This window comes from Oryctolagus cuniculus, chromosome 3 (assembly GCF_964237555.1).
Source record: "Oryctolagus cuniculus chromosome 3, mOryCun1.1, whole genome shotgun sequence".
Taxonomy (NCBI): Eukaryota; Metazoa; Chordata; class Mammalia; order Lagomorpha; family Leporidae; genus Oryctolagus; species Oryctolagus cuniculus.
In genome coordinates, this window is record NC_091434.1 from 158150331 (window position 1) to 158169217 (window position 18887).

At 40.5% G+C, this 18887-nt stretch overlaps 1 protein-coding gene across 5 annotated transcripts in view; it reads right to left on the reverse strand.

Annotated features, from left to right (window-relative positions):
- AASS (aminoadipate-semialdehyde synthase) overlaps nucleotides 1-18887 on the reverse strand; it is an 84528-nt gene that overhangs the window by 13114 nt on the left and 52527 nt on the right. For all 5 annotated transcript variants that reach the window (XM_017342716.3, XM_070071261.1, XM_070071260.1 and 2 more), the window contains 8 exons: nucleotides 15811-15870; nucleotides 15556-15623; nucleotides 14182-14303; nucleotides 13776-13902; nucleotides 9008-9118; nucleotides 8810-8918; nucleotides 7251-7391; nucleotides 1337-1504 (listed from right to left, as the gene is read on the reverse strand). In XM_017342716.3, coding sequence (XP_017198205.2) covers nucleotides 1337-1504; nucleotides 7251-7391; nucleotides 8810-8918; nucleotides 9008-9118; nucleotides 13776-13902; nucleotides 14182-14303; nucleotides 15556-15623; nucleotides 15811-15870 — 906 coding nt within the window. The remainder of the gene's footprint in view (nucleotides 1-1336; nucleotides 1505-7250; nucleotides 7392-8809; nucleotides 8919-9007; nucleotides 9119-13775; nucleotides 13903-14181; nucleotides 14304-15555; nucleotides 15624-15810; nucleotides 15871-18887) is intronic.

The window sequence follows — 18887 nt, forward strand, 5'->3', positions numbered from 1 at the left end:
TGGATCAGGAGTGGAGCAGCTGGGACTGAAACGTGATGCCAGCATTGTGGCATCACATATGTGGCAGCTTAAACCCAGTGCCACAAGGCCAGCCCTGAAAGCAGATTGCTCATTCTTGAAGGTGCATGTTTTTTATGGATGCTAGCTGCGGCACCCTTCCCCCAAAGTTGTCGCCTCCAGAGCTGCAGACTGTGAGTTTATTTGATAATTGCAGATAAAATTAGCTAAGGACTTGATGTGAAACCAACCAGGACTTAGGGCAGGCCCTAAAGCCGATGACTCATCCTACACCAGAAGAGCAGAGGACACTTGAGACATATGGAAGAAGGTGCCATGATGAGGGAGACAGAGCTCATCTGATGTGTGTGACTGAAGGCGCCAACCCTGCTCCCAGCTGAGTTCAGACATTGAATGGTGAGTGGATGCCTTTCTGTTCTTTCAAGCCAGTGGGAATCAGCAATGCTAGGAAATCATTACACTGGTTGTCTTGATTTAGGCATACTTAAAACTGTTCTTGCCTGATTCATAAATGTGTAGTAAACACGGTACTTAGGTTTCTAGAATGCACTCTTTGTTTTGTGGTTAAAAATCTGTCAGATTTGCTTTGGAGAAGCCCCTTTCAGTCCACTCCTTTTCCCCAGTTCAGTTCACGTTTTTCCAGGGATGCTACTCCACCTTCAGCTCTAGGGATGTGCCCAGCATGCCAAAGCCGACCGGCACATTTTATCCCACTAACCTCAGGGACCAGTACCAGCTAACAAGACAAAGGTATATATTCAACTGTTAGAATGATGTAGTGTTTCATCTCCACTGGATTTGAACCTAAGAAGCCAGGGATGGTGCCACTGTGTGGAAGTTGAGACTGCTGTAACTCCGGAAGGAACTGCTGAGAGGCGAACAGACGTGGGGTCCTGGTGTGGTCCTTTGCTCCCCAAATGTCACTCAGCCTGAAGCTGGTCCTCTGCCTGCCCCATCTCCTAACCAGTCAACAAGTTCTTCTGCTATTTTCATTTGGGTCTCTTAAAACAGTCACTCACAAGTTTCCTGAGAAAATAGGCTCCAACTTATTTTAGCATCTCAATTATTTTGATTACTCCAGAAAATTAATTCTATGTACCATTTATATCAAAAGTAGTAATAGGAGCGAATGTTTGGCCTAGCAGTGAAAATCCCACATTGGGGGTGCCTGGGCATTTGGGGGTGAACCAACACAAGAGAGCTCTCTATTTTCTCCCTCTCTCTCTCTCCCTTTCTCTCTCTCCTCCATCTCCTTCTCCCTCTCTTTCTCAAATAATGGCTTTTAGAAATTTAAAAATACAAAAGTATAGATGCTTACCTTATATCTCAGTGTCCCTCGCAACAAAGTGTGAGCAGATGGAATGCCATAAATCTCTGCATATTTTGTGCTGTCTCTGTTAGGGTAGCCTTCCAAGTTTAATCCTGGGAAATAATCCATGGCAGTAACTGCATCAAGAAAGGAGACTCCCCCTGCCACGTTCACAACCTGAGGAACATCAAAAAGGCACTGGTGTGATTACAACCGCTTCTTCCCCTTGGGTTTATCGGCATTATTTGCAAAAAGAAGCAACTGTGCTCAGGGAAAAATGTTTAATGAAACCATCATAATCCACATCCCATATTCAATTTGTTCCACGAATGTAATTCACAAGGCCATCATTCTCCCAAGCTTTCAAACCTCACTTTCAAGTTTCTCCTAATATAAGGTCTTTTAAAATTTTTTTCTTACTCCCAGGTAAAAAGGCAGTGAATTATGTCCCAACAGAGTTTGTTTTGGAAAAAAAAAAAAAGACAAATAATAAGCCAAATGTAACAGCTACTCATTTAAAGACTTATACGATCAAATGATGAGTATATTGTCAATTTTTCTTTACCCTATGCCCTTTGGATGCCACACCAGCTACCACTCTTGTACACTTCATTCACATAACCAGCATATTTTGAGCACCTACTGTGTATGTGCCAGCAATCACACAAATCATGGAAAGAACGAAGAGAGAGTGATTAATAAGAGAAATTACTGCATTGCATTTACTCCTTTATTCCTTCAACAAGCGTTTCCTGAATATCTACCAAGTTCCAGAAGCTGTGCTAGAGCAACACTAAAGAGCTCACAGCCTAGAGTAGCAAACCTCTGGCATATGTTGGGAACACACATACGGGAGGTGTTAGTGGAAGGGGCAGCAGAGAGCAGCTCCCCCTGCACAAGACAATGCGTTGAACAAACAGCAAAACTCAAATAAGTGCTCCCCCTGATTGTATGGAATTAAATCCCCAATTCTCAAGCTTATCTGATTTCTCAGCACTTCTCTTTATCCCTTTCCCCAACACACACACACACACACACACACACACACAAAGATAAATAAAGCTTTTTGTTTTTTTCATTTTAATGAAAGGACTAAACTTTATTTTAGCTTGTGAGCTTTATGATTGTCCTTGAGATAACAGAAAGCATCTTGGAAGATAAAATCAGAGCTGAGAATTCTGGTTGGGGCCACTGGTTGGACTGGATTTTTGTCCTGACTGTGCCTTTGGACACCTTTTTTTGCTCATGTCTTTAAAACTGCACAAAACAACACTGCACAGGGGTCTGATATAGGACTTTAAGGTGGATTTACAGGAATTCCCTTGAAGGAGTCATCAAACATAACGATCCCGATCCCTGTAGTTTAACTGTAGATGGCTCTGTGTGTTCCTTGCCTGAGGCTCCAGTCTAGAAGGACAGGAGAATACTGCCCGCACTGTGGGGACCACTGGAGTCCTTTTAGACCAGGATTCACTTGCCGGGCACTAAATGCCTTCTAAAATGAAAGAGTGTGAACCGGAAGCTTTTGATTTAATTTCCCTTAAGCCCTTCTGGACTTCACAGTATACAAGTACATTTCCAGACAGACCATTTATCTACCATTTCTTGAGCACACATTTCTTCTGATAGGATTCTAGACTTTAAAAAATCGAATCAAGAAGGCACAAGTTAACTTAAATTTAGTCTCCACACTCGTCTCACTTCTGTGACCTACAGCAATTCAAAGGTTTATTTCCTTGTTTGAAGATCAGGGAGAAAAGTTAAAGAAAAATTCCATAAATACCATGACATTCTGGCACCTTGCCAACGAGAAATATGTCAGCTGGTTCATACACTGATCATGAACACAACCAGGAAATGTAAGCTGAACAATAATGATTCATTTAGAGATTGACAGACTGCTAGGCAATGTGGCCCCAAGTGACATGTGACATCAATTCAGAGTTGTATCTTTAGTAGCATATCATGGAGTTCATTAATAAGCCCTTTTTGACACTGTATTAATGACTTGGATAAAGGCAGAAAGATATATTTTCTGTTTCATAGGGAATATGTGCTTCTTTATGCCCTGTCAGTGTTCATACCCAAGACTCATTCCCTGCAGAATTAGTGGTTAATTACTCACTGTGACAGGTTGCAGGCTTCTAAGTCTAACTCTTCACTTACCCACACACACATACACACATCTAACCACTGAGCATCACTGTCATGTGTTTTAGAACAAATATTCAAGTCATCACAATAAATTTGATCACTAAAAACAAACATGGAATCACACAGATATGATTATATATTATAACAGAAAATACATAGATGTCACTTATTCAGGCCCACTCTGTCCCGGCTGCACTATACACACTGCCTGTAACCCATGAACTAATGCATTTTTCAAAGGTGAAAACTGCGATTGGGAGAATCACCCATAAGCAGATTTTAAGTCAGGTCTTTCAAGCCCCAATTTCATGTTCTTTCTGCTCTACCATACTGTCCTCCTAATTAGGCTCATTTCTGGATTAGTGTCTGGAGAAGAACAGCGACATAGGACGGCACGGCAGAGCATGCCACCTGAAAACTGTGTGATGAATGGCCACAGGCAGTGGGAGAGACTTCCTACAAGGGAGGGGCTGGGGCCTGCAGTCAGGGTGCAGCAAGGCCTAGCAAAGAGAGCTCGACAACTTGTCTTGAAGCTACGTTTGCAGAGCAAGTGCAGGTCTTACCTAGGCTATGAATATGTCTCGCTGGGGCAGTTTGGAAGAAGACACTGAAGGAGATGAGGGCAAATCCCTGCCATGGTGCTCTCAGGTGCCATGTTGGCATGAATATATGTTACCAATTCAGGGCAGGGGGTGGCTGAGAGGGCTGGCCACTGGCTCCGAGTATGTGTATGTGTTAAGAATCACATTAGAAATCAGGAGGGCCGGCGCCGCGGCTCACTAGGCTAATCCTCCGCCTTGCGGTGCCGGCACACTGGGTTCTAGTCTCGGTCGTGGCGCCGGATTCTGTCCCGGTTGCCCCTCTTCCAGGCCAGCTCTCTGCTGTGGCCAGGGGGTGCAGTGGAGGATGGCCCAAGTGCTTGGGCCCTGCACCCCATGGGAGACCAGGAGAAGTACCTGGCTCCTGCCATCGGATCAGCGCAGTACGCTGGCCGCGGCGGCCATTGGAGGGTTAACCAACAGCAAAGGAAGACCTTTCTCTCTGTCTCTCTCTCTCACTGTCCACTCTGCCTGTCAAAAAAGAAAAAAAGAAAAAAAAATCAGGAGGATACCATTGGCAGGAAACTATGGCAAGGACATAGGATGAAGAGATACACCACAATTCACAGATTGGCCCAGCTGCTGGAAAAGTTTAAGGCTTCAACTCCAAGCAGAATCCAGAGAGGTTCTCTGGCTGCCCCATTAGGATTCCGTGAATTATTCAAGGGCTGCTTCATTGCAAAGAGCAATGGTAGCAGAGCAAGTAGAGGGACAAGGGAAGCTTAACAACTTGGCTTGGGCAACAGACTGGCACACTTGAACTGCTGCCTGAATAATACAACACCCAGAACATCTTCAGACATCAAAGTGTCTGACATTCAATTGGGTCCAGACAAAAGAAGAGTGAACAGGACTGGAGTGGTCAGGAAAAACTCCATCTACAAGAGGAAACTCAAACAAGACCTTGGAAAAAATATCATCTTAGCAAAGAAAAATATCATTTTAGCAGAGAAAAGTATCATTTTAGCAAAGAAAAAGGAAGCACTATGTTTTTTCTTTGAATCCTCCACCGTGTCAAAGACATGCACACAGCACTCCTTTATACAAAAGAAGGTCAAGATGGAAGCAGGAAAGCTACAAGTAAAAAAAAAAAATGACTTTTACTACCTGAAAACAACCACCAATTTAATTCAGCTGGAGACTGAAACAACCTGACGCACGCAAGCCTGGTGAGCTACTGTGAAGCAGCTCGTGATCTCTGTGACCTCCCTGAGTCACACTGCAAGAACCCTGGAACACCTGGCAGTGTTCTTCTCTTCAGACCAGGAACCCCAAGTTCATCCTCCAGCAATGGCAGAGCAAGGGCACAAGACCAGGCCTGCTGGCATCCGAGCCCCCGCTCTCTGTTACATAGGCTGCACTCCACTGATCCTCTCACTGTTAGCATCTCATCAGTTATTATACAGTCTCTTGAAGGTAGGCGTTTTGTCCAACTCAACCACAAAATTGTCCTGCTTTCAGTGTTACTTTATGCCAGTCCTGGGCCAGTCTCATTTCCCAGAGAGCAGGAGGTAAAAAGGAGCACTTGGATGGCAACACAAGAAAGGACAGGCCCCAGCACAGAAAAGGATGTGTGCTCAGAAAACAGCTGAGATCCAGGCCCAAACCTTTAGGATTCATAGAACTGGGGAGTTGCGTGGAACACCAGTGCTCACATCACACAGAGGAGCCTGGTATCCTGCAGACCTTGTCCCTGGCCTGGTCTTTGGTAGCATTGTGAGGGATACCAGTCCTGCTTCTTACCAGCATCAATCTGAGGCGTTTACCAGTGCTTTTCAGCGCAGCTGTGTCCTCATTAACTCAGTTGTTGTCAATTGAGCTGCACATTTCAGAAATCTCTAAACCTTGGTGAACCAGGATCTTTGAGGCTGGGGTCCAGGCATCCACACTTTTTAAGCAATCCTGGTGACCCCCAAAGTCTGTAGACCTCACTGTATCATAAGCACCCAAGACCCTGGCTGATAAAAACATTTATCTTGCTTTATAAAGAATTCTTTCATTTTATTCCCAAATACATGAAGATGCACAGATACACTGAGAATTCACAATACTGAAGCCACACTAGCCCTGTGAAGACACATATCTAATCATGTCACTCATCAGGTCCAGAACTTGGTGAGGCAAGTGTGGTGCCTGGGACACACAATTCAAAGAGGCACCCTCATCGGTCTTGTCACATGCTTCCCTCAGTATGAGAGTTTTTCATTTGGTTAAGAGCATAAATGAGGAAGTCAAACAGCTGTGATCTGGATACTGGCTTTGCCTGTTGTGATCTACTGAGCTGTGACTGAGTTGTCTGAGCTTCCTATACCTGTTTTATTTTAAGCCAGTTGTGTTGTGAATGGCAGTACCCTGCCTGGCTGGCATCTTCTACCCTTCAAGGCTAAGCATACCCTCTTCCCCAGTAGTTTTCCTTCTCCCTCGTCCCTCACCTCTTCCAAAGCTAAATCAACTGCCCTCAGTCTTTATTTCACTGGCAACTGGCATACTTTGGAACTTCTCCCATTGGATTATAGTTATTTATTCCAGTTTCTAATTTTCTGTCATTAAACAACCTAGGACAAGGAAAAGAAATGGCTTTGGAATTAGTTAGGCCTAAATTTGAATTCCAGCCAATGACCTTGGACATTCTTTCTGAGCCATGGATTCATCATTGGAAAAAGCTAAAAATAATACTAAACTCAAGAGAATTCTTATGCTCTGTTACCCAGAAGTTGAGTTAAAGTGTTACCCATCAGTTCCTTTCCCTTTCCTACCAAACACTTCATCATTTCAAGAGTCAACAGTCATCTAGCTGTGAGTTCTCTGAAATCAGGAATTGTGGAAGCCTTTGATGTCTTGCCCAAAGTTCAACACATAGTAGCTGTTTAGTAAACATTTAGCATGCTTAAATAAATCAAAAGACGGCTATTATTTACATGTGTGAGAAGTAGACAAGTGAACTGTCAAATAGTAGAAAGAGCTTGCATCAAGGCCATGAAGGAAGAATGAGCTGGGAACCATGAAAAGCCCACACTACAAGGAACAGAAAATATACACTGGGAAATACCCAAGGAGGGACAATGGGGAAACAGCCAGCACAGCCACTATCACAGGGCCCTCATATCAGGGAAAGAGTGTGGACTTTCTAGGCTGTTTGAATCACTGGAGCTTTCAATGGTCCCCTTCACCTTGCCATTGAGTAGGTAGGTGGCAGGCTGCATTATGTTCATCAAGACTCCCACTGGACTCCAGCTGAATTTATATCTCAAAGGGTTGTCTGAATGTTCTGGGGCTGGAAGCCCACCACAGTAAGAAACGTAAGATTCAATCTGTAAATAAAAGAATCAGCAAATTAAGAAGAATAATGAATCGAAGTAGTTAATTGAGGACAATGACATGAGGTGAATTTGTCAGTTTTTTTCTTGCCTGAAGTAACTAAAGCTTTCAAAAATGCATCTTCAGACTCAAGTAGCATTCAATAAAATAACAATTATATTTTACAACTACTAAAAGGAAAAAATTTACCTCAAAAGGCAGTGTTAGGTCAATTCTGCTTAGTCTACTGACTTTTGTACTCAATGTAGATATTTGATGACATATGTTCAAAAAGTTCAAACATTTAATCTGAACATCATATTTACATATTCAATGGTAGTCATGTGTAAAATATTCATACATCAACAGATTAATGGTATTTCAAAGGCTTTTCTCTGTCATTTTTCTAAAAATGATTCTTTCTTCCTTCCTCCCTTCCTCCCTCTCTCTCTCTCTTTCTTTCTTTGAAAGCATTATGGGTCGGGGGGGATCTTCCATCTTCAAGTTCATTACTCAATGGCTTCAATGGCCAGGGCCTGGCCAGGCTAAAACCAGGAGCCAGGAGCTTTGTCCAGGTCTACTACATGTGTGGAGGGGCCTAGGCACACCGGTCATCTTCCACGGTTTCCCCAGGCACATTAACAGGGAGCTGGATTTGAAATACTGTAACTGGGACTTGAACCAGCACCCACATGGGATGTTGGCACTACAGGCTGTGGCTTAACCCACTGTGCCACAGTACCAGCCCCCCTCCCTCACTTTTAAAAGTCAAACCTTAATACAGAATCTCCAAAGAAATCTGAAATTTTTATTAAGTCAATATATCATAGTAGCTTCTGTTTATCAAAAATGTGGTTGCTGCCTAAAACTTGGACATGTTTAACTATTTTTTCATTTTAAAGAAATTTATTTGGAATCTCTAGGCAATTTATGAACTATAATACAGCAGAATCACTAATAAAATTTACAGAAATATTATTTCTATATCTAAAAAAATTAGACTTTCTGGATATTTTCATAAATAGATCTTTAGGTATAAAGGGGCTCACCCTGAGGCTGGTGCTATAGCATAGGAGACTATGCCTCTGCCTGGGGCACCAGCATCCCATATGGGAGATATATATATATATAGAGAGAGAGAGAGAGAGATAGTATTCCAGTTTGTATTCCAGCTGCTCCTCTTCCAATCTAGCTCTCTGCTAATGGCCTGGGAAAGCAGCAGAAGATGGCCCAAGTGCTTGGGCCCCTGCACCCACGTGAGAGACCTGGAAGACACTTCTGGCTTCAAATCTGCTCACTTCCAGCCATTGTGGCCATTTGGTTAGTGAACCAGCAGATTGAAGACCCTTCTCTCTGTCTCTCCCTGTCTCTGTCTGTAACTCTAACTCTCAAATACAAATATAAAATCTTTTAAAAAGGGAGGGGGGCTCACCGTGGCTCCTGCTTCCTTGGCCTTGTCTATTGTTTCCATTGCCAACATATGATCAAGGCCAGGATCCAAACCTAATTCACCAATGACTGTGATACCAGCATCTTCCACACTGTAAGAGGTAGCAAGAGGAAATATTGGATATAAACTAAAAACAATGCCATAGATTCATATCCTTTGTTGAAATTGATTGAAACTTACCTCTTTTCCAATTCTTTTAGCGCTGGTGTGATGTAGCTGGCAGTGATCATGTTAACTTTGTTTGTGATGCATGCCTTGGCCACAAGAGGATGCAACACATAAGGCAACAAGCTTAAAGACAGAGGCAAAAACCAATCAGAAACTTATTCTCCAACCCAACCTTCCAATGTACCTTACCCTGTGCTAAAGCTCAATTCCCAGTCCCTGTTCTAATTAAATGATTCTATCAGAAGTGACCAATGGACTCCCTGTGGACTATAGGATATATTCACCCTGATGTCAAGTCCAAAGCCCTTCCAAATGCCCCTCACCCAGCCTTTCCACTTCCTCCCTCAATTTCTTTCATAAATCACGTATGGTACTAAAGGAGCTATTGTAATTCTCCACTCAAAACCTTTACTTTTCTCAACTCTGAATCTTGACTTTTATGACGCCTCCCACTTGGGAAGTTCATAACATCCATCCACTCCCATCCAAGTCCTATACAATTTTTTAAAAAATGCCCGAAAAGTTACTTTCCTCCAAAAAGCTTTCCCAGATTCCCCTAGAGTCAGGTCTCCTTCCTCAGCAGGTGTCTAGCTATTTCACACCACTTAATGGAATTTATTCCATTTGTCCTTATATTTCTATGGATTTCTGTCTTGGGTTTCCTACTGAAAAAATAGGCTTGCTGTACTTTTTACCTCCCCATGTTCCAGACTAGCTCAAGGTGGCCTATGTGTTACATTAAATAGTAGAGATTCTACAAAGGGACCTGGGAAGAGATGGGCTTTAATGATATTGATTGGTGTAAAAGCTATGAAAAACGGCTAAAATTCACATGGTGAGCAAAAAGATAAAGCTGTTCATAAAACTCAACTCAAACTGGGTTTTCTAAAAGCTAGATTTGCCATGTTAATTTGGTGCTGACACCATACAATCCCCTGCAAAATACTTTTCATAAATATCACCATAAGTGAATGTATCCATGTTTGACTCAGAGAATAATAAAATAGCCTGTCAATTCCATGACACTATATAAATTCTATTAGTCTATTTAGTAAGGCAGTATAACACCACTGACAAAAAATGAGTACTGATTTTAAAATGATCTCATACTGTATCACTGTATTTGCCAAATCCATGCTGCATATTTCAGATTTTCTCTATTTTACACAAAACAAAATAAAACTACTTCTTGGGAATTTTTTCTTCCTCAGATTGATAGATCAGTATTGCTACTTAGATTTATTATCACGTAGAACAAAATTCTATACATATTTTACATGTATCAACAACCCTATGAAACTCTTGATCTCTATGTTTTTTGCTTTTTTTAACCAAAAATTATTATTACCAAATTTGCTAGCCATTTAAAAGCAATTGAGCAAAATATTTGCAAAACTGTTAGAATCAAGATATCAATACAGAGTGTACAACATCATCATTTTTTTTTTTTTTCATTCAAGAGGCAGAGTTAGGGACAGATAAAGGGAGAGACACAGAGAAAGATATTCCACCCATGGGTTCACTCTCTAAATGGCCACAACGGCCAGAGCTGGGCCAATCCAAGGCCAGGAGCCAGGAGCTTCTTCTTCTGGTCTCCCACATGGGTATAGGGGTCCAAGCACTTGGGCCATCTTCTACTGCTTTCCTAGGCCACAAGCAAAGAACTGGATTGAAAAAGGAGCAGCCAGAACACAAACTGGCACCCACATCAGATACTGGTGCCACAGATGGAGGCTTAGCCTGCTACATAACAGCTCCAGCCCCCAACACCATCATCTTAATAAGTGGGGATTTTCCCCGCCCTGGGATGAAATTTCTTTTCCTTTGATTGCTGCACATTAAAGCAGAGAGGGGCGTGAAAAAAAAAAATAAGTGGGGATTTTTATCTTCACACTGAAGATTTAAGACCTAATAATATTTTTTAAGATTTATTTATTGATTTGAAAGGCAGAGTTACAGAAAGGCAGAGGCAAAGAGAGAGAGGGAGAGAGAGAGGCCTTCCATCTACTGGTTCACTCCCCAGATGGCCAAAATGCCAGAGCTGTGCCATTCAGAAGCCAGGAGCCAGGAGCCAGGAAATTCTTCCAGGTCTCCCACATGAGTGCAGGAGCCCAAGCACTACTGCTTTCTTTTACCTCCCTATATCCCAGACTAACTCAAGGTGGCCTACGTGTTACATTAAATAGTAGAGATTCGACGAAGGGACAAGGGAAGAGATGGGCTTTAATGATTTTGATTGGTGTAAAAGCTATGAAGTTGGCTAAAATCCATGTGGTGAGCATCCTCTACTGCTTTCCCAGGGCACAGGGGAAAGCTGGATTGAAGTGGAGCAACTGGGACTTGAACCGGCACCCATATGGGATGCCAGCACTGCAGGCGGTAGCTTTACCTGCTAGGCCACAGCACCAGCCCCAAGACCCAATAATATTTTAAAACATTGACATTATCTTCACTGTTCTAACAATACACTGAGAACTAGAATGATAGGACTTTGAATAATGGGGCTGCTTTAGACAAAGGAATTAGAGTTTATAATATTTTGAATACAATATAACAAGCACTCAACAGGGGACATAACTTTTGAATTATCTTAATTGACTCAAACTTAATCTAAATGGTTGGAAATGTCAATTGTGAAATACATACACAAAATAACAATCTAATTTTCAGAAATACATCAAAATCAAGTACTAGGCATTTAGATCGTGAAAATTAAAAGTGAAAAATTAAAACTATAAGAATTTCGCATAAATATTTTGTGAAACATTTCTTTACTCATTTTGTCTTTGTGATCCCTATCACAAAGTTTACATCGAAACAGCTTTCTCCTCTTCTCTAAAACATTATTTAAGGAACACCATAGAAAATAATGCTTAATGGCATTACTAAGTATAGAAAGGCCACAAATAAGAAAAACTTTAAAAGGAAGGTAGATTTTGCTCATGTTGAATCTTACTAAAGAGCACTAGTTTGCTAAATTTTAAAATTTACACATATTAGTAGATAACTGCTTTGTCTTGTCATATTTTGCTACAAATTTCAATCCAAATCTGTTTTATGCTTGATTTTTTCTGTTTCATAAAAAACAATGAAATATTTACATATCTAGGAATGGCAGGATAAATTGTTTTTGTTTTATTCAGATAGAAGGTTACGACATTTTATCTTAATCAGGATTTTTTCATAGTCGTATCACTGCCAGACAAAGTCTATTGGTCAGAGTCAATTTTTGCTGAATAATAATGTACATGAAATTTGTATAAATTGAGCAAAATTTTAAGCACCCCAAAAAAGTCATATTTAAAGATATCAAGAGATAATTTAAAAGTTCCCACAAGTAATTGTGTCTATTTTCTCAAGTCTGTTTTTTTCAAAGTGGGACTAACAGGATTTCCTCCAGAGATACCTCCAAAGACACAATTTCAATCTGATCTAAGAGCTTTTAAGCAGTCACTTTGAGTGAGCAGGTAACTTATTCCTTTAATCTTGTAAAAACTGTATTCTAAGGGGCTGGCGCTGTGGCTCACTTGGTTAATCCTGCACCTGCAGCGCCAGCATCCCATCTGGGCACCAGGTTCTAGTCCCGGTTGATCCTCTTCCAGTCCAACTCTCTGCTGTGGCCCAGAAGGGCAGTGGAGGATGGCCCAAGTGCTTGGGCCCCTGCACACATGGGAGACCAGGAAGAAACACCTGGCTCCTGGCTTCGGATCAGTACAGTGCCGGCTGTAGCAGCCATTTGGGGAGTGAACCAACGGAAGGAAGACCTTTCTCTCTGTCTCTCTCTCTCTCTCTCTGTCTATAACTCTACCTGTCAAATAAAAGATTATAAAAAAATTTTATTCTAAGAATAAATGGCTATTCCTATCACTTTGATATTTGAAAACCTCTTGTGCTGTATCTAGAATGAAGTCTTCATTGTTATTAGGGGTGGAAAACACTCTATTTCAAGATCTCTTCCTATAATAAGCCTGAAAGTGTTCATAAGGCTAGAGAATCTATCAATTTTACTTAAATTATATAAGTATAAGGGATAGACACTAAAATATATGGGACATAAATATTCGTAAATACCTCATAACCCAACTGTTGTACTTCTAGGTATACTTATCAGATATGTAAGTATATGATTACCAAAAGATAAATACTAAAATGCATGTAACAAAATAATTCATAATAGCCAAAAACAACTAAATATCTATCAATATTCAAATGAATACTCATGGTATATTCATGCAATGGAATACTACACAGCAGAGAAAAATTAAAAACTTATAATTATAAACAATGACACAGATGATTCTCACAGTCAATGTTGAATGACAAAATGCAGCCACAAATGAGGATGTACTGAATTATTCCAATTATATAAAGTTTGAAAGTGGGCAACACTTATTTTATATATTAGAAGCCAGGATAGTGTTTACCTTTGGAGGTGGTGTTAGATAATGGAGAGAGGTATAAGAAGGGCTTCTGAAGTACTGCTGGTAATCTATTATAGAAGGTGGGTGGTGCTTACAGAGGGTTTACTTATAAAAATACATTGTGATACATCTGGCCTTTGTGCACTTTTTGGGTGCATCCTGCTTTTAAAATTTTTTAATCAGAGATGAAAAGGGAAGGGGAATGGAGGGAAGAAGAGGGGAGGGGAGGGAAGGGAAGGGGAGTGGAGGGGAAAGGAAGGGAGGGAGGGAAGAGAGAGGAGGGAACAAAAAGGGGGAGGGAAAATAAGATAAGAGAAATAAAAACAACAAAATACACAGAACTCATTCTTAACAGATACCTGATGACAAGATCCTGTGTGGCCACCAAGGAATCCAACTTCTCTTCTTGTTTACCAATGTTCATGCTCACTGGATTAATATTATATTTCTTGCTCAACTGTTCAATTTGATTCTTCATATCAGAGCCTATTTCAAAAATTTAAAAAGTCCAACTTTAAGATTTATACCAGTGATCAGAGCAAAAAAAAAAAAAAAAAACACACACACTTAACATCTCCAAAAAATCACAAAAAATCATTTTTTCCATAGAAACAAAATCGTCATCTAAAATTCACAAGGTGAACATGCCAATTAGCTTTTCTTCTTCAAAAGTTAGGGCGTATTAATTGTAACACATGAGTCGTACTTTGGAAATTTATATTCATTAAATAAAAGATAAAAAAAAAAAAGTTAGGGCGTATTTACCTACTGTTATTTCTATGTTGCTGTCTCTTGACAGGTATTCTAATACAGGCTCAGACACATAGCCAGACCCAAGAACCAAGACCTTTTTCTTGGTGTCCATTGAAAGTGACTGAGCACGTTCTCTGTTTCCAAAAAAAAAAGGGGGGGGGGGAGAAGTAATTAAAATTTGATTTTTTTAAAAATAGCAGAATCTTGCCTTCCCAAAACCAAACTAAAATCTTGACCATGAAACAACAATTTATCCCTTTACTAACCATAAGAACTTCCACAGGAGTTTCCTGTATGAATGTTCTCATTACACATTTTAGATTTTGTACAACGAGGAACAATCTGCTGTCATCGTTGAGGTATTCTAAGTCCATAGACTCCCTCTAGGGAGGTGCAGAATCTGGATGCTTGCTTGGCTTACCCACAACTGAGTAACTCAGTCTCACTTTTTATTTGCCAAGGGACCTGATTAAAAATCATGTTAGGGGCCTTACATTTTTTAAAAAAATATTCCCCAATTTCAACATGAAACCATGAAAATGATACCAAGGAATTAGTAGCGCACTCTGTTGTTAGAAACTTAGACCAGAATGTCTCTTGAACAGACTATGACAATGTACAAAATGCTAAAGAAAAAGGAGTTACTAAAAAGATAACACTATTGTACTTTTGTTTGCACAAGTATACACAAGTTTATATGTGGGATCTTCAAAAAGATCGTAGAAAATGAATATTATAAAGAATCTAGGGGCCGGTGTTGTGGCACTGTAGGTTAATCCTCTGCCTGTGGTGCCGGCATCCCATATGGGCACTGTTTCTAGTCCCGGCTGTTCCTCTTCCCATCCAGCTCTCTGCTATGGCCTGGGAAAGCAGTAGAAGACAGCCCAAGTCCTTGGGCCCCTGCACCCACATAGGAAGACCCAGAGGAAGCTCCTGGCTTCGGATCGGCACAGCTCCGGCTGTTGCGGCCATCTGGGGAGTGAACCAGCAGACGGAAGACCATTCTCTCTGTCTCTTCCTCTCACTGTCTGTAACTCTACCTCTCCAATAAATAAAAGAAATCTTATTTTTAAAAAAGAATCTATTCATGGACTTCAAAAAATTTTACATAAAAATGAGCCTATCTTTTAATTTCACAATTCATGGACTTCTTGAGTACTCTCAAGTAAGATATTACATAGCCAAAATGATGCTATAATACTCTTCAGGAGAAAACAACATACATTAGTTCCAAACAGTCACTTTTAGATTTCCTACATTTACAGACATCAAAATCTACATGTTGTATAAATCTAATGATTTTAAGAATTCTATTAAAGTATTAAAAATACTCATCTCCAACATAAGAATAAATGTATAAAGCAAGAGGATTTGAACAATACTTACCTGCCCTCCCGGAGTTTCTGGATGTATTTATATTTGTCAGTCAATGTACCATTGGATGTAATCACTGCCTAAGTGTATATAACACAAGACATTTCATTACAACACGAATTTTACTTTCAGGAGTTCATGACTGATACAAATGTAGAAAAAGTGAGGGATGTAGTGAAACAAGGAGAAGGAATAGGTAAAGGAAAGAAAAGAGTCAGGATGACAGTGATAAAACTACAACTGTGGAAAGAAATTCTCATAACTTACATCTCGCACCACAGGAGAAAAATTCTGGCTTTCAAGAGGCTGTGTTGCATCTGATAATAACTGAAAGAAAAACGAGATTGGTAAGAGATAAATTATATTGCAAAGAAGTCTTCTTGGTACTTGCATCCACATTCAAATATTAGCCTAAGGCGGAAAAAGAGAATTCAGGAAACAGTTTTCTGAAGATCACCAAATACAAAATGTTGATTATAGAAGTCTTCTATAAACAATCGATTTTACTTCCAAGAACATAATGCTTAAGTGTAAGTTCAAATTTTTAATTATTATCATCTTTCACTGATTGAAACACATTCAAAAAAAGCTTATCCTTCCGAAGCAATTAGATGTATCATATTGAGCACATTGTCAAATATTTTTTTTTTGTTTTTTGTTTTGTTTTGTTTTTTAACTTTTATTTAATGAATATAAATTTCCAAAGTACGACTTATGGATTACAATGGCTTCCCCCCCATAATGTCCCTCCCACCCACAACCCTCCCCTTTCCCACTCCCTCTCCCCTTCCATTCACATCAAGATTCATTTTTGATTATCTTAATATACAGAAGATCAGCTTAGTATACATTAAGTAAGGATTTCAACAGTTTTCTCCCACACAGAAACATAAAGTGAAAAATAATAGATGATTTTTTTTAAATGATGATGAAATCAGATCAGACCTATTGCCACATTGTCAAATATTATCACGAGGTTCCAATCCATAGTCCTCTATCTGAGAGCCTCCATCCCATTCCCAAGGTTCAAATCATTCTATAAGAACTAGAGAATGGGTTTTCCACTTCACAAGGCCATCAACCCTGGAGTAGTCAGTATAATTACTTCTACGCAAGGCACATCAGCATTACAAATGTTAATAGGGAAAGTTACTTGATCAAGTATATCTCAAAAGTTATCCACATTCTCTTCCCTCTCTTGGAAGACTGAGTTAGACCACAGTAAAAATACTTATATTGCATATTAAAATGCAAGCATCCTTCTAGTCCTCTTTTCTCCCATGGTACCCAATTCTTGAATGTAACAGTATTTCCAAGGAAGGACATAGTAAGTCTGCAACTGCTTCTAAAGGTCAAAGACAGCCAAGGAGACAATCCTGCTTCTCTAATCCTAGGCAGAGTCTAGAGCACTCACCAGACTAAGAAAGAGAACAATGTCCCTAAGCAGATACCAGCACCAGAGAATTTAGTTACTGTATTAAAACAAATCTAAAATTACTTTCATGTATCAAAAATATCAGAAATGTAAGCCACCTATTCCTGGGATATAGGCATTAAAATAAAAAAAGGTAAATATCTATGAGCCAGGCCCATTTTGGAAAGCTCATGGAATTAACCCACTAGGGCCAGCTCTGTGGTATAGTGGATAAAGCTGCTGCTATGGTGCTGGCATTCCATATGGGCACCAGTTCCATTCTCACTGCTGCACTTCCAATCCAGCTCCCTGCTAATGCACCTGGGAAGGCAGCAGACGATGCATCAAGTCACTGGGCCCCTGCCACCAGTGTGGGAGACCCAGAAGAAGCTCCTCGCTCTTAGCTTCAGCCTGACCCAGCCCTGTCCAATGCAGCCATTTGGGAAGTGAACCAGCAGATGGAAAATCTCTCTCTCTCTCTTTCAAATAAAAAAAAAAATCAAAAGAAAGAGAGAGAAAAAAAGAGAGAGAGAGGGAGGGAGGGAGAAAGGGAGAGAGGGAGGGAAAGAAAAAGAAGTAAAGAAAGAAAGAGATGAGAATGAGAAAATCAAAAACTTAATATTATTAAAAATTAAAAAAAAAGACTCCTTCACCTCCCAACCTTACCACAGGCAAGATGCTGTTGGCAGATAATAAACTTGCATTCTAATTTAACCCATGATAAAGCTTAAATCACTGCACTGTTGTGTAATTTTTAATCTGTCTGCTCTGCATCTCTAATTCTGCAGCCTTATTTAAATTTCAGTGGGACCAAGGGAACTGCCTCCTACCTCATTTCCTTGCTTCTATCTTCAGTCTCCAACATTCATTTGATTATATCTCCTGTTTCTATTTAAAATAATTCTGTAGCTTTCTGAATAATTCAGTAGCTTTCATATGAGGATCTAGAGACTTTTTCTTGAAAGCTTAAGATAAAGTCTCTAGATCCTCCCATGAACTACAGAACTAACTGTAGTCCAGATCTGCTTCTCCAACCTCAGCTCTCTTCTACCTCACATGCAACACTTCAGCCCTATTAATAGCTTGCTGCAAATTACCTTCAACATGCTTTCACACACTTGTATTATGCCATATAGACACTCCACATACTATGCCCCCTACCTGGAATTTCCTCTCTTCATCCTCCAAGATACTCTCAAGAATTGCTTACTGTATGAAACATTCACCAAAATCTGCCCCCAAGCACACCTGGCAGGTAGGAACTGCACTTGGTATCTTACCATGTTCCTGTCACATGACAATAGATAAATTTTCAATAAATAAATGAGTAAATACACCAAATAATTATTTAAAATCAAATATGTCATGCAATTGTAAGCAATTGCATGAAATATCTGTTAGGGGGTCAGTCCTGTGGCAAAGCAGGTAAATGCCTGCAGTGCCAGCATCCCACATGGGCACCGGTTCAAGTCCTGGACGCTCCACTTCTGATCCAGCTCTCTGCTATGGCCTGGGAAAGCAGTGGAAGATGGCCAAAGTGTTTGGGCCCCTGCACCAGCATGGGAAACCCAGAAGGATCTCCTGGAAGACCTCTCTCTCTCTCTCTCTCTCTCTCACTCTGCCTCTGCCTCTGCCTCTGCCTCTGCCTCTGCCTCTGCCTCTCTGTAACTCTGCCTTTCAAATAAATAAATCTTTAAAAAATATATCAGTTAGGATGCCCATGTCCCATTTCAGAGTGTCTGGGTTTAATTCCCAGCTCTAGCTCTCATTCTGAGCTTCCTTAACAATGCAAATCCTAGGAGGCAGCACATAATGTCTTTAGTAGTTGGATCTCTGCCACCCATGTTAAAAACTTGGATTAAGTTCCTAGCTCCTGGCTTTGGCCTGACCCAGTCTTGGCTGTTGTGGGCATTTAGGGAGTGAATCTCTA